The sequence below is a fragment of the Gekko japonicus genome, unplaced genomic scaffold (genome assembly GCF_001447785.1).
Source record: "Gekko japonicus isolate JY-2015 unplaced genomic scaffold, Gekko_japonicus_V1.1 scaffold251, whole genome shotgun sequence".
NCBI lineage: Eukaryota > Metazoa > Chordata > Lepidosauria > Squamata > Gekkonidae > Gekko > Gekko japonicus.
This window is the reverse complement of record NW_015161956.1, coordinates 1,119,130-1,131,152: the sequence shown is the minus strand read 5'-3', so window position 1 is coordinate 1,131,152 and position 12,023 is coordinate 1,119,130. Positions and strand designations below refer to the sequence as shown.

The 12,023-nt window shown below is 47.3% G+C and overlaps 1 protein-coding gene across 2 annotated transcripts in view; it reads right to left on the bottom strand.

Moving 5' to 3' along the window:
- TYRO3 (TYRO3 protein tyrosine kinase) overlaps positions 1-5,860 on the bottom strand; it is a 94,060-nt gene extending 88,200 nt beyond the window's left edge. For both annotated transcript variants that reach the window (XM_015429522.1, XM_015429523.1), the window contains exon 1: positions 5,561-5,860. In XM_015429522.1, the coding sequence (XP_015285008.1) occupies positions 5,561-5,654 (94 nt within the window). In that variant the 5' untranslated portion in view covers positions 5,655-5,860. The remainder of the gene's footprint in view (positions 1-5,560) is intronic.
- Between the last annotated feature and the right edge of the window lie 6,163 nt (positions 5,861-12,023).

The following is a 12,023-nucleotide window of genomic DNA, read 5'->3' as shown; positions in this document are numbered from 1 at the left end:
TCTTTCCCTCCTCCACATATCCTTACTTTTCCCTGCTTCCTTCTCTTCTGCTCACCCCCAACCTACTTAACTTTTATATAGCCCCCCATCTTCAGCTATACTTATTACGTATTTACTTCACTTATACCTTGCATTTCTCCACAATGGGGACCCCAAATAGATTACGTAATTCTCATCTCCTCCATTTTATCCTCACAACAATCCTGTGAGGTAGGTTAGGATAACTCGCCCAAAGTCATCCAGTGAGCTTCCTCAGCAGAGCGGTGATGGGAACTTGGTTCATCCAGATCCTGGTCTGAAACTCTACCCAGTACACCACACTGTTTTTTTGCCGGGTGTGTGTGTGTGTGTGACTGCTGCTAACAGTAACAAGCAGCCAGGCCTGAGTGACTCACAGAGGTCAGGTGGAAGCAAGTCACCTGGTGGTTGCTGCTGATCCTTGCTCTGGTGAGTCCTCTCTTAAAGCAAAACAGCCCTGGAAAGGGTCCTGCCCCCTCCCCCTGCCCTTTACTGTCAGAAACAAAGGCTGAAAGGCTGACAATACTGTCATGGTTACTTTGCAACAGCCACTGAGAGCATTCATTTCATTTAGCTACAGGTACCGCTTCTGTTATTGTGAAGGGTTTTACTCCCTGATGTGGTGTTTGTTTTTTAATTTCATATTTTTCTGCAAACCTGGGGCATTTTTCAGGTCTGTAGAAAGACCTGTCTTCTTTGTTCAGGGCTTCAGTCTCTGGCTTTAAGTATCCATAGATTTGGCCACACTGAGAAATAGATATATTGGTAATACTTGAAAGTATTCTTTCCAGAGAGGATGATTTTGTTTACCAGCCCCCAGCCTGCCAGAACAAAAAATTAAGCCAAACTGTTCCTGACCTTACCTACCCAGTTGTAAAGTGTGTCCTGCTGGTTACAGAGGAACTACAGATGTTTTGGTCTAAAAACACTAAGCAAGATGTAGTACTACACTGGGCACTCCTTGCTGATTGCTTCAACTGACCAAGCCTGTTTCTTATGGGCCTCTACTGTTAATAAGTCAGTACTTCCTGGTCAATCATTCTATTACTTTATTAACTAATTACTAGCCAGGTCTAACAATTGAATCTAGCAGATATCTTTATAGTTTCTTAACTTACTATTTCTGCATGTGTTTACTGCTACTAGAAAAAAAATCATTATCAAGAAAGGAAAATGGGCGACTGAAGAACTGTCTGCCAAGGAATGGTACCCTAATCCAGCAATCTTCAACCCTTCCAGACTTCAGAACCACCTTTAACCAGTAGGCAGCTACTAAGTGTACTAGTACTGTATCTGACAGGAAGTCACATGACATCAGTCACATGATAAGAGGAGGAGGCTGAGTTAGAATCTCACTGGTAAGAAAAAGGGCGCCACAAGCATTGTAACCAGGGGTCATTTCGTAGAAAAAGAGCTAGGGAAACTCATTAGCATATGCCACACCCCCTGACATCAGGGGCCCGGCGGTGGACCTGCAAGGCCGGTGGAAGTGTGAGGAAGCCCTGCCAAGGCCCTCCCTGGCCCCAGGCAGCCAGGGGTGGGGAGAGGCGGGGAGGAAGCAACTTATCCTCCCTCTTCTGAATGGTACCCTAATCCAGCAATCTTCAACCCTTCCAGACTTCAGAACCACCTTTAACCAGTAGGCAGCTACTAAGTGTACTAGTACTGTATCTGACAGGAAGTCACATGACATCAGTCACATGATAAGAGGAGGAGGCTGAGTTAGAATCTCACTGGTAAGAAAAAGGGCACCACAAGCATTGTAACATTGGAAGAACAACAGGTAGGGGTAGCCAACCAGACCAGGTGAAGAAAGAGAAAGTAAAGGGAACTTTTTGGAGCAGCTGGGAGATGTCTCTGAACTTAGCTGTGCCAAAAAGGAATGCTCTCCACCACTGAGGGACCTTGCTTTGTCATCCTGTTGATCCTCTCAGCACACATGCAGAAAGACAGGAGACATGGGACATTTAGTCTGTACCCATAGGCTCCAGAAGGAGTTCCTAACAAGAAGCAGTAAGAAATGATGGTTCTGTAGGGGCTTGTTGTGACCCAGCAGATGGTACTCCATGGCCCACTTGAAGGTCATAGCCCATGATCTTAAACCACTGCCTCAGTCCCTCAAAGTATCTTCTGTCAGATTCTAAACATGCAAGAACAGAACCCAGATCCTCTGAATTTGAAGTTTACATTAAAGGTTGTTGAATCCATGCCATGGCCATGGAATATGAGAATCATGGACTTATTTTATTTATTTGTAATATTATATCCCGGAGCTGCGGTGGTTAAGACGCTGAACTGCAGGCTGCGGAAGGACAGTAGTTCAGCAGTTTAAGACCCGAGTTGCCGCATGATGGCGTGAGCTCCCGTCTCTAGTTCCAGCTCCTGCCAACCTAGCAGTTCGAAAGCAAGAAATTGCAAGTAGATAAATAGGTACCACTTCGGTGGGAAGGTAACAGCGTTCCGTGCGCCTTGGTGTTTAGTCATGCCGGCCACATGACCACGGAAACGTCTTCGGACAGCGCTGGCTCTTTGGCTTTGAAACGGAGATGAGCACCGCAACCTTAGAGTCGGACTCGACTGGCTTTCGAGCAAGGGAACCTTTACCTTTACCTTTAATATTATATCCCACCTTGTCTCCTTAGACTCAAGGCAACTAGCAAAGTAACTGCAACTTGTGAAACATAAAAATAAAATAACAGTCCATCAACAAGATAAAAATCAACATACCAGACAAAAACAACATACAAGCCAGACCTGCCCCAAATGGTTCACACTCTTCCAAATGCCCCCTGAAATAAAACTGTTCCGCACACCTTCCTGAATGCAGAAATGAAGGTGTCTTCTGCCCCTTGTCTAGTGAGTCATTCCAAAGGATCTATCACAGAAAAAAAACCCTACAACCTGACAGTTGCCAGATGGGACAGTCCTAAGAGAGGGCATATAGCACACCTGTAAGAAGTGTTAAGGGTCTCCAAGAAATGGGGCAAACCACATGTAAGCAACTGTCACACATGACAGCATCTACATAATCACTGCAGAAGCATTTCCAGTAGATTTCACGTGGCTGCTGGAATGTTTGGATCAAATCCTGTGCAGCACGGAACATCTGGGAAATAGGTTAACTTTTATACCTTTTCATATGTCTTCAGACAGACCCTGATGAGCTGTGAATCCTACTTCTTGGACACTGCAATGGGAATTATCAATCTAGTGCCAATGAGTCATGACTGTATTTCTCCTTTCATCCTTGCTTCTGTTCCCCCTCCCATCCATTCATGTCTGTTATAGACTGTTTTCACTCAGCACTGACTTCAGCTTCAGCCTCACAACTATGCTGCCATCCAACCCAGGGAACACCACCAAAAACTCCCTGACCTGGCAACAACACCTGTAGCTTTCCTAGACACTATGCAGGAACAGCAACAACTGCTTTGGGGTTATAGTGGCAGAATGGACTAGTGTAGTGCCAAGGATGGACCATTCCTAAATAATATAATCCAGGAACTGTTGACAACAGGTTTTGTCTTTGAATCATGAGCTGGCTTTAAGCCAAATAACCTGGCCTGGCCACTACCATCCACTTCACATAGAGGTGAGCTGCTGATCATCTGCCAGGTTCCTGACAAGCTGTATCTTGTAACAGTATTCCACAAAGTATTCAACTGCGTTTAGTAATGCTTTACTTGGGCCAGATACATTTGACAGAAGGATCCAGACTTACATTCTCAGAGCCTTTTGAGCTTCCACTGGAAAAGTTGAATCTACTCTATCCATTCAGGGGTGAAATCAGAAATACAAAACTACCTTAACTATTAATACACTAAATAGAACTGGATAAAAATACTATTTCCAAACAGTTCTGCAAATTCACTGTACAGATTCAACGGCTGACTGTTACTCATTTATGATCATAACAGGGAGCATTGTTTTATTCCAAAACTATTCATTGAACGTATGGGGTTAAATGAACCCCTTGTGCTTTAGAAGTTTTTGTATCAGAAGTATTTTTAATCATAATTTTGAAAAGTTCCCTTTGCAGCAGTCTTGGCACTGCTGTTGAATGTCTGGGGTCACAGACCCTTCATACACATAAAGACTAAGGGGTAATATTCAAGTAAGGAAACATCAGTGCTGGCTCGAAAATCAATATGGCCAAATAGCATATTTTTAAAAGCAACCACTGAAATAAAATTTGAATGGTTTTATTTTTGCAAAAGCCAGGTGTATTCGAAAGGCTGGAAAATAAGGTAGTTTTCCAAAGTCACATAGGTGATGTTTGTCCAGTCATAGATCTTGTCATTTCCCCCCAATTGTAACACACACAAGTCCACTTCTAGCCAGTGACTAATATATCTCCATTTAAAGGTAAAGGTTCCCTTGCTCGAAAGCCAGTCGTATCCGACTCTAGGGTTGCGGTGCTCATCTCTGTTTCAAAGCCGAAGAGCCAGCGCTGCCCGAAGACGTTTCCGTGGTCATGTGGCCGGCATGACTAAACACCAAGGCGCATGGAACGCTGTTACCTTCCCACCAAAGTGGTACTTATTTATCTACTTGCAATTTCTTGCTTTCGAACTGCTAGGTTGGCAGGAGCTGGAACTAGAGACGGGAGCTCACTCTGTCATGCGGCACACTTGGGTCTCGAACTGCTGAACTACCGACCTTCCACAGCCTACAGTTCAGCGTCTTAACCACTTGAGCCACCGCAGCTCCTTATATCTCCATTTAGGACCTCTAAAAATGTAATGAGGCCATCTACAGAGGTGCTTAGAAAGAACTTAGAGACATTCAAAGACTTATATATAGACACACAACAGTCTGTCCAGGTTGCAGGTGAAGACTGTCATGTCACAATAGCAGTTAAATCGTGGCTATGTTCATTTTGTTTAGAAGAACTGTTTTCCTACACCATTGTGGAAAAACAAGAGAGGGTGGTGCCCAGATCCAGATACAAACTGTTCTCTGAAAGACTAAACATATGCATTAAAGCTGCTCTTTAAATAAAATCCAGTTTTTTTTTCAAAAAATGAAATGAAGTTTATGTACCCTAATTAAGTTTTGCAACTTGTTTCAGCACTGAGTAGCGAATAGGAAAAATAAATTAGGCCTGTTCCGACCACAAACTGTGAAAGGGGGGGGGGGAAATGTGACTACTGGACATTTGATGACAGAGTGTCCCTCCTCTCACTTCCCTCTGGAGTCCCTTCCAAAGTACATTGTCAACAGGAGTTCTATTACCAAAGAAATAGCAAACCTTTGGAAAGGGCAGGGGTAGGCATCGGTTGGGGGTGCGGGGGATACTTTTAGGAAATCACCATGATATTTTCGACCAAGGTACAAATCAACATCAGAAAAACAGGGCAGAGTAACAGCCAGGTAGGGACAGTAAACTGTGAGAGCCTCCTTGGGGACAAACTTGGGCAGCAGAAGGAACACAGTCAAAAGGGAGGGGGTGGATTCAATCGGTCAGCTTGCCGGCCAGAGCAGACGGAACATTTCTTTCTCCGCTCCAGCTCTACAGGACTCTGACGCGGAGCAGCCTTACCTGTTACAGCCGCGATGTCCCGGAGAAGCACAGCCCATAGTGGTGGCAGCAGCAACAGGAGTCCCCGGATCCGCATATTCTGCTTCATCTCCATCTCTTCCACATCATCATCTTCACCATCCTCCCCGACACCTCCAAACCGGTTGCCTCTCCTCGCTTTACAACAAAATACACCCCCCAAAAAAGGAAGAGGAGGGGGAAGGAAGAAGAAGGGGCGGATGGCAAAACGAAGAAGGGGAGGGGGGACCCAAAGCGGCGCTCAGCCAAGGGTCTTCCCCCAGATACCGCAGCGCTCGCTGCTACAGCCCTCTGCACAAGCACGTAGGCGAACGGCAAGGAAAGCAGCCTGCTGTGGAAGATTCAGGAACCACACCAAACGCTGGGCTGTCCCTTCTCTCTCTGCCCAGCGCTTGTAATCCAGTACCGCCGAGGCAGCGAGAGCTGGGCAGGTGTCTCTCTCTCTCCCCCCCCCCCTGCTGGCCTTCCGCGGCACACCAGAGTTCACGCAGCGATCAAGCCGCGTTTTGGCTTTCCCGGGCTCAGAGCACCCTCTCTCTGTCGTCGGCGCCACGACTTCCTTGTGCAGTTCTTCATCGCTTCGGCCTTCCTTCTTCCTTCTCTTCCAGGAAATGGCGCTTTGGGGAGACCGCCCGGCCGAGCACCGTTTTCTCATGACATCAGCAGTCTCATGAATATTTATCGTATCTATTTATTATCCTGCTTTCCTGAACTTTCCCCCGCCCCAACGAAGTGGAAAATAACAGGCCTGTACAATGAGTGTTTCTGACAGGAAAACACGCACTCCCTGTTGCGCTTGCAGAGGAATGAAGCTTTCCTTAAACTCTCTTATTTTTGTCGATCTGGATAGCTACTTCCTGACAGGGATCAGTTTCCTTCTTCCAAAATAAAATGTGGGAGTAGCTGAAAGCAGCCTGGTACTGAAGAGGAGGCATGCAAACTAATCAAACTCAGGAAAATAATTCTAGACTTCAAGATTCTCCCCTCCCTCACCATAGAAGTACTTTTGTGGAAGAACACCTGCATAGTAAATACATGCACACAAACCATTGCCATATTATAAAAGGTAAAGGTTTCCCTTGCTCGAAAGCCAGTCGAATCCGACTCTAGGGTTGCGGTGCTCATCTCTGTTTCAAAGCCGAAGAGCCAGCGCTGTCCGAAGACATTTCCGTGGTCATGTGGCCAGCATGACTAAACACCAAGGCGCACGGAACGCTGTTACCTTCCCACCAAAGTGGTACCTATTTATCTACTTGCAATTTCTTGCTTTTGAACTGCTAGGTTGGCAGGAGCTGGAACTAGAGACAGGAGCTCACCCCGTCTTGCGGCACCCGGGTCTCGAACTGCTGAACTACTGACCTTCCACAGCCTGCAGTTCAGCATCTTAACCACTTGAGCGCAGCTCATATTATACAGGCATGCAAAATAGATGTGATTTTACAGGACAGGTGAGTGGGTAAGAATATGGCAATCTCTAACAAAAGCAACATGGGGTTTTTTTACATAGAAAGAGGGCTCTGGCTCAGGAGAGTTTATGCCATAGTAAAATGTGCCTCACTAGTTGTTTTCACATTCAGACTAAATTTTTCTCCTCAGGTTCCATGGAGACAATACACTAGCTTGGAACTGGTCCTCAGTATTCAGAAAACAAATAGGCAGTATAGTGCTAAGGCAATAAAACGTTTGAATATAGAGAATATGACAAAAAGATGATTGCATGCTTATCTATATGCAAAGTATTGGGCCCTGGGGGGCATCCGATGCCACTTTACTTGTAAATAACGACCACTGATCATCATGGGAGTTACTTCTGTCTCAACATAATGGGTCCAGGTTTTAACAGCTTGGCTGTTCTTTGGCCCTGGTCACAAGGACCGGATATTGCGGGGGGGGGGGGGATGCGTGGCTGTTTGCCCTGGAGCTAACTACCGTGCGGCTGCTGGATCAAACGTTCCGCCGACGTCCCGTGGTTTGCTATGAGGTGCCGATCATACGTCAGTTCTGCGGTGCGGCAAAGAAGCGGCGTGGCAGGGGTTGTGGGGGTTTTTTAACTGAAGTGTGTGCATGCGCCGTTGGGTGCTTGTGCGCATCCAGTGGAGACTTGGGAAAAAAAAACCCCTTTTCGTGACGGGACATGGGCGGGCGCCGGATGCCACAAGCTACCACCGGAAATGTGATCAGACGCCCGCCCTTGCCCCGCGGTTTCCGGAAACTAGTACCTCGGAGGTACTAGTTTTTTACGGCGCATCTTCCGCGGGAAGCCTCGGGTTAGCCACGGGAGCTCTACGCTTCCCAGATGTTGCGGTTTGATCGCACCCGGAAAATCCGCCTATCTTCCGTCTCTGTAGCGTGGCTAATGCTCCGTGTGACCACAGCCTTTGTTTCTCTACCATGTTTTCACCTAGTGCTGGAAATTAGAAGACTGAGGCAAATGGCTGAGAGAAGGGGGCTCCACATCTGGGGCACCAGAGATGAGAATAGAAGTAGTGAATTGAGAGAAGGGAGAGGGGCTTGGAACATTATCTTAATTGATGCATATTGGGAGCATTCAGTCGTTCAGGTGTACCTTTAATTTAGGGGTCTGAAGTGCATTTTTATGCATTTTGTTGCATGTGTTTATTTATATGCCACTTTTATCCTCAATTGGGACTCAGAGGCTTTTTGAACATTGTTCTCCCCTCCTCCACTTTCTCACAACAACCCTGTGAGGTAGGCCAAGACGAGTTTGTGATGGGTCCAAGGTCACCCATCAGATTTCCATGGTAGAAGTGAGGATTCAAACCTAGCTCGCCCAGGGTCTTAATCCGCTACTCCATGCACTGCACCACACAGGCTCTCTCTTGTGAATAACCACAATTTTGAATTGTACCTAGAAGTGTATTAGTAGCCAGAAACTTGTTTCAACACCCATGGAAATGTGGTCTCTATAGGACATACCAGTTGATCGCCACATTCTCCACCAGCTGAAGCTTTTAACCTTCTTCAAAGGCAGCCCCATAAGAACGCATTACAGTAATCTGGATGTTATTGGAGCATGCTCTTTTATCATGCTCTTTCTCCAAGGAGCATGGTTCTTCCCAGCCAATTTTGCCTCTCCAGAGAGGGCCACAGCCACTATGCCAACCGGAGCTGGTCAAAAGTGCTGTGTACCATAGAGGGGGGGCCTGCACCTCCACTTGTAGCTTTGGTTCTAGTGGTACTCCCAAGCTGCAAACCAACTTCTTCAATAGGAATGCAACACTTTTCAGAAAAGGTTGACTCCTCAGTTCCTGACTGGCCATATTACTGACCCCATTATTATCACCCCATTATTATCAGATTGGAGGGAGGTGTCCAGTGGGGTGCCGCAGGGCTCGGTTTGGGGCCTGGTACTTTTCAATATTTTTATCAGTGATATGGATGAAGGGGTAGAAGGGCTACTCATTAAATTTGCTGATGATACCAAATTGGGAGGAGTAGCAAACACCCAAGAAGATAGAGTTAAAATTCAACAAGACCTGAATACTCTGGATAAGTGGGCAGTTGCAAACAGGATGCAATTAAACAAAGATAAATGCACAGTATTACATTTGGGCCACAAAAATGTCTAGCACAAATACTGGATGGGGGATACGTTTCTAGGGAGCAGTATGCAAAAGAGATCTTGGGGTAAGAGTGGACTGTAAACTAAATATGAGCAGTCAGTGTGATGCGGTGGCAAAAAGGCTAATTCAGCCTTAAAAGGTAAAGGTTCCCTTGCTCGAAAGCCAGTCGAATCCGACTCTAGGGTTGCGGTGCTCATCTCCGTTTCAAAGCCGAAGAGCCAGCGCTGCCCGAAGACGTTTCCGTGGTCATGTGGCCGGCATGACTAAACACCAAGGCACACGGAACGCTGTTACCTTCCCACTGAAGTGGTACCTATTTATCTACTTGCAATTTCTTGCTTTCGAACTGCTAGATTGGCAAGAGCTGGAACTAGAGATGGGAGCTCATTCCATCATGCGGCACCCGGGTCTCGAACTGCTGAACTACCGACCTTCCACAGCCTGCAGTTCAGCGTCTTAACCACTTGAGCCACCGCAGCTTCCTTGGGTTGTATTAAAAGGGCTATAGCATCAAAATCACAGGAGGTCCTAGCCCCTCTGTATACTGCCTTAGTCAGGCCGCACCTTGAGTACTGTGTGCAGTTCTGGAGGCCTCACTTCAAAAAGGATGTGGGCAAAATCAAGAGGGTGCAGAAGAGAATGGCAAGGATGATCAGAGGTCTGGAGACTGAGCCCTATGAGGAAAGGCTAAGGGCCTTGGGAATGTTTAGTTTGGAGATTGAGGGGGGACATGATTGCTCTCTTTAAATATTTGAAAAAATGTAATTTGGAGGAGGGCAAGGAGCTGTTCTAGTTGGCAGCAGAGGATAGGACCCAGAGCCACAGCTTTAAATTACATGCAGAAAGGTATCATCTGGATATTAGGAAAAACATTTTCACAGTCAGAGTGGTTCAAAGGTGGAATCAGCTGCCTAGGGAGGTGGTAAGCGCCCCTTCACTGGCAGCTTTCAAGAAGAGGCTGGATATTTACCAGAGATGCTTTAGGCTGGTCCTGCATTGGGCAGGGGGTTGGACTAGATGGTCTGTATGGCTCCTTCCAACTCTGGGATTCTATGATACCTCATTTTAGCTGGACTAACAATCCATTTATTAGCCCCAATCCATCCCAAAACTGTCTCCAGGCAATGGTTCAGAACTTCCAGGGCCTCACCTGAATCAGATGAAGGGGAGAGGTAGAGCTGAGTATCATCAGCATATTGGTTGCGTTTCACTCTGAATATCTACACAACCTCACCCAGTGGCTTCACGTAGGTGTTGAAGAATACAGGAGATAAGGTGGCACAAATGCTATGGGTTCAGTCATTCCCCTACACACCCTTCTGGTACAAATCTCACAGGAAGCAGCCAAAAAGGATACTATAAATCCAAGAGAATCAACTGGGACAAACTCCATCTCTGTCCTGGAGCAAGATATTTATCAGGGAAGCCAAGACAGTTGCAGTCTCAGATTAAGCCCTGAAATTATATTGAAATGGATCTTGATAAAATACCTCTTTGAGGAAAATGTATAGGTCCCTGGCCACCATTCACTCAAGCTCTTTGCACAAGAAGTTCATATTGTCTAATGGATGATAATCATCCAGTTTATTATTTATTTATAACCTGTCTTTCTTGCTAATAATAAAGGCAAATCACACTAATGTATCCATCTCCGACCATGTGCGAGACAAGCTCTCGACGTGGTCATGCGAAGCGCTCGAGCTTCGCTCTCAGAGACAATGGCCCAAGCGGATCCTAGCCCGTGCCAATCAGAGGGCTAGGCTCCCGACTGAGAGCCCATGGAACTCTCAGCCACTGTAAATACCCTATCACTAGTGTGGGGGTATGTTTTGGGTGTGGGATTGTTGCACATCACTAGTAAGTCTCAGTACTTTTCACTGGCGATGAGGATGGGATTCTACCTCCCATGAACAACGACCCCACTTCTCCGGTTGCCGTGCATCGCACTGCTCCTCGCACCACGCTCCGCTCTGCTGACTCCGAGCCCAGCAATGCACCGCGCAACGCTCCATCGACTGCTGACACCGCTCCTGAGCTTCCCCATCCCTGTGGAATCACTAAGATGGCTGTTCTGCAGGAGAGCATCGCCGTTTTTGACATCACCTACCCCAACCAGTGGGACACATGGCTCGAGATCCTGGAGATCTACTTCTCCTGCCACGACATCGTGGACGCGGTCCACTCATCTCTGGCTTCTCTCTGACTCCTTGTAATGTACTGTCGCCATTACCACGTGTAGTGCATTCAGCCTGACATGCCCGGACTTGCCCGGGCTGACCAGGCAATATTCCTCAGTAGCTTCAGTCGAAAGACAAAGGATCCGTAGGATCCTAGCCGGCCCAATCAAAGGGCCAGCTTCCCAGCCGGGAGACCAATGGTCGCCCGGTTACTGTAAATAGCCTATCGGGAGTAGGGGGTGTGTTTAGGTGTGCTTGGTGGCGGGTTTTCTGAACGCATATAAACCAGCCTGCGAGCTGGTTTCTTTGTAGCGGGTTTCCTTTGTCTTGTTCCTGATCTAATAAAGTACTCTTGCTGAATCACTCTTGCTGAATCACTCCACGTTCTGAGTACTTTTCACTGGCGACGAAGGTGGGATCTACGACCCCATGAACAAGACCCGGACGCCAACACGAGTACCGCACCGAGCCTGACGCCGAGACCTCTCCGGGAACCGCGCAACTTGGCATCCCAGCTCTCCGGCAACTGCTCATCGCTCCGCTCCCGGCTCCGCTTCGCACACTGCTGACCCCTCGAGCAGCGCAGCTCATCGCTCCGCTCCCGGCTCCGCTTCGCACACTGCTGACCCCTCGAGCAGCAGCATCGCTCTCCACGCCTAGCACGCTTCAGGCTAAGCTCGCTCG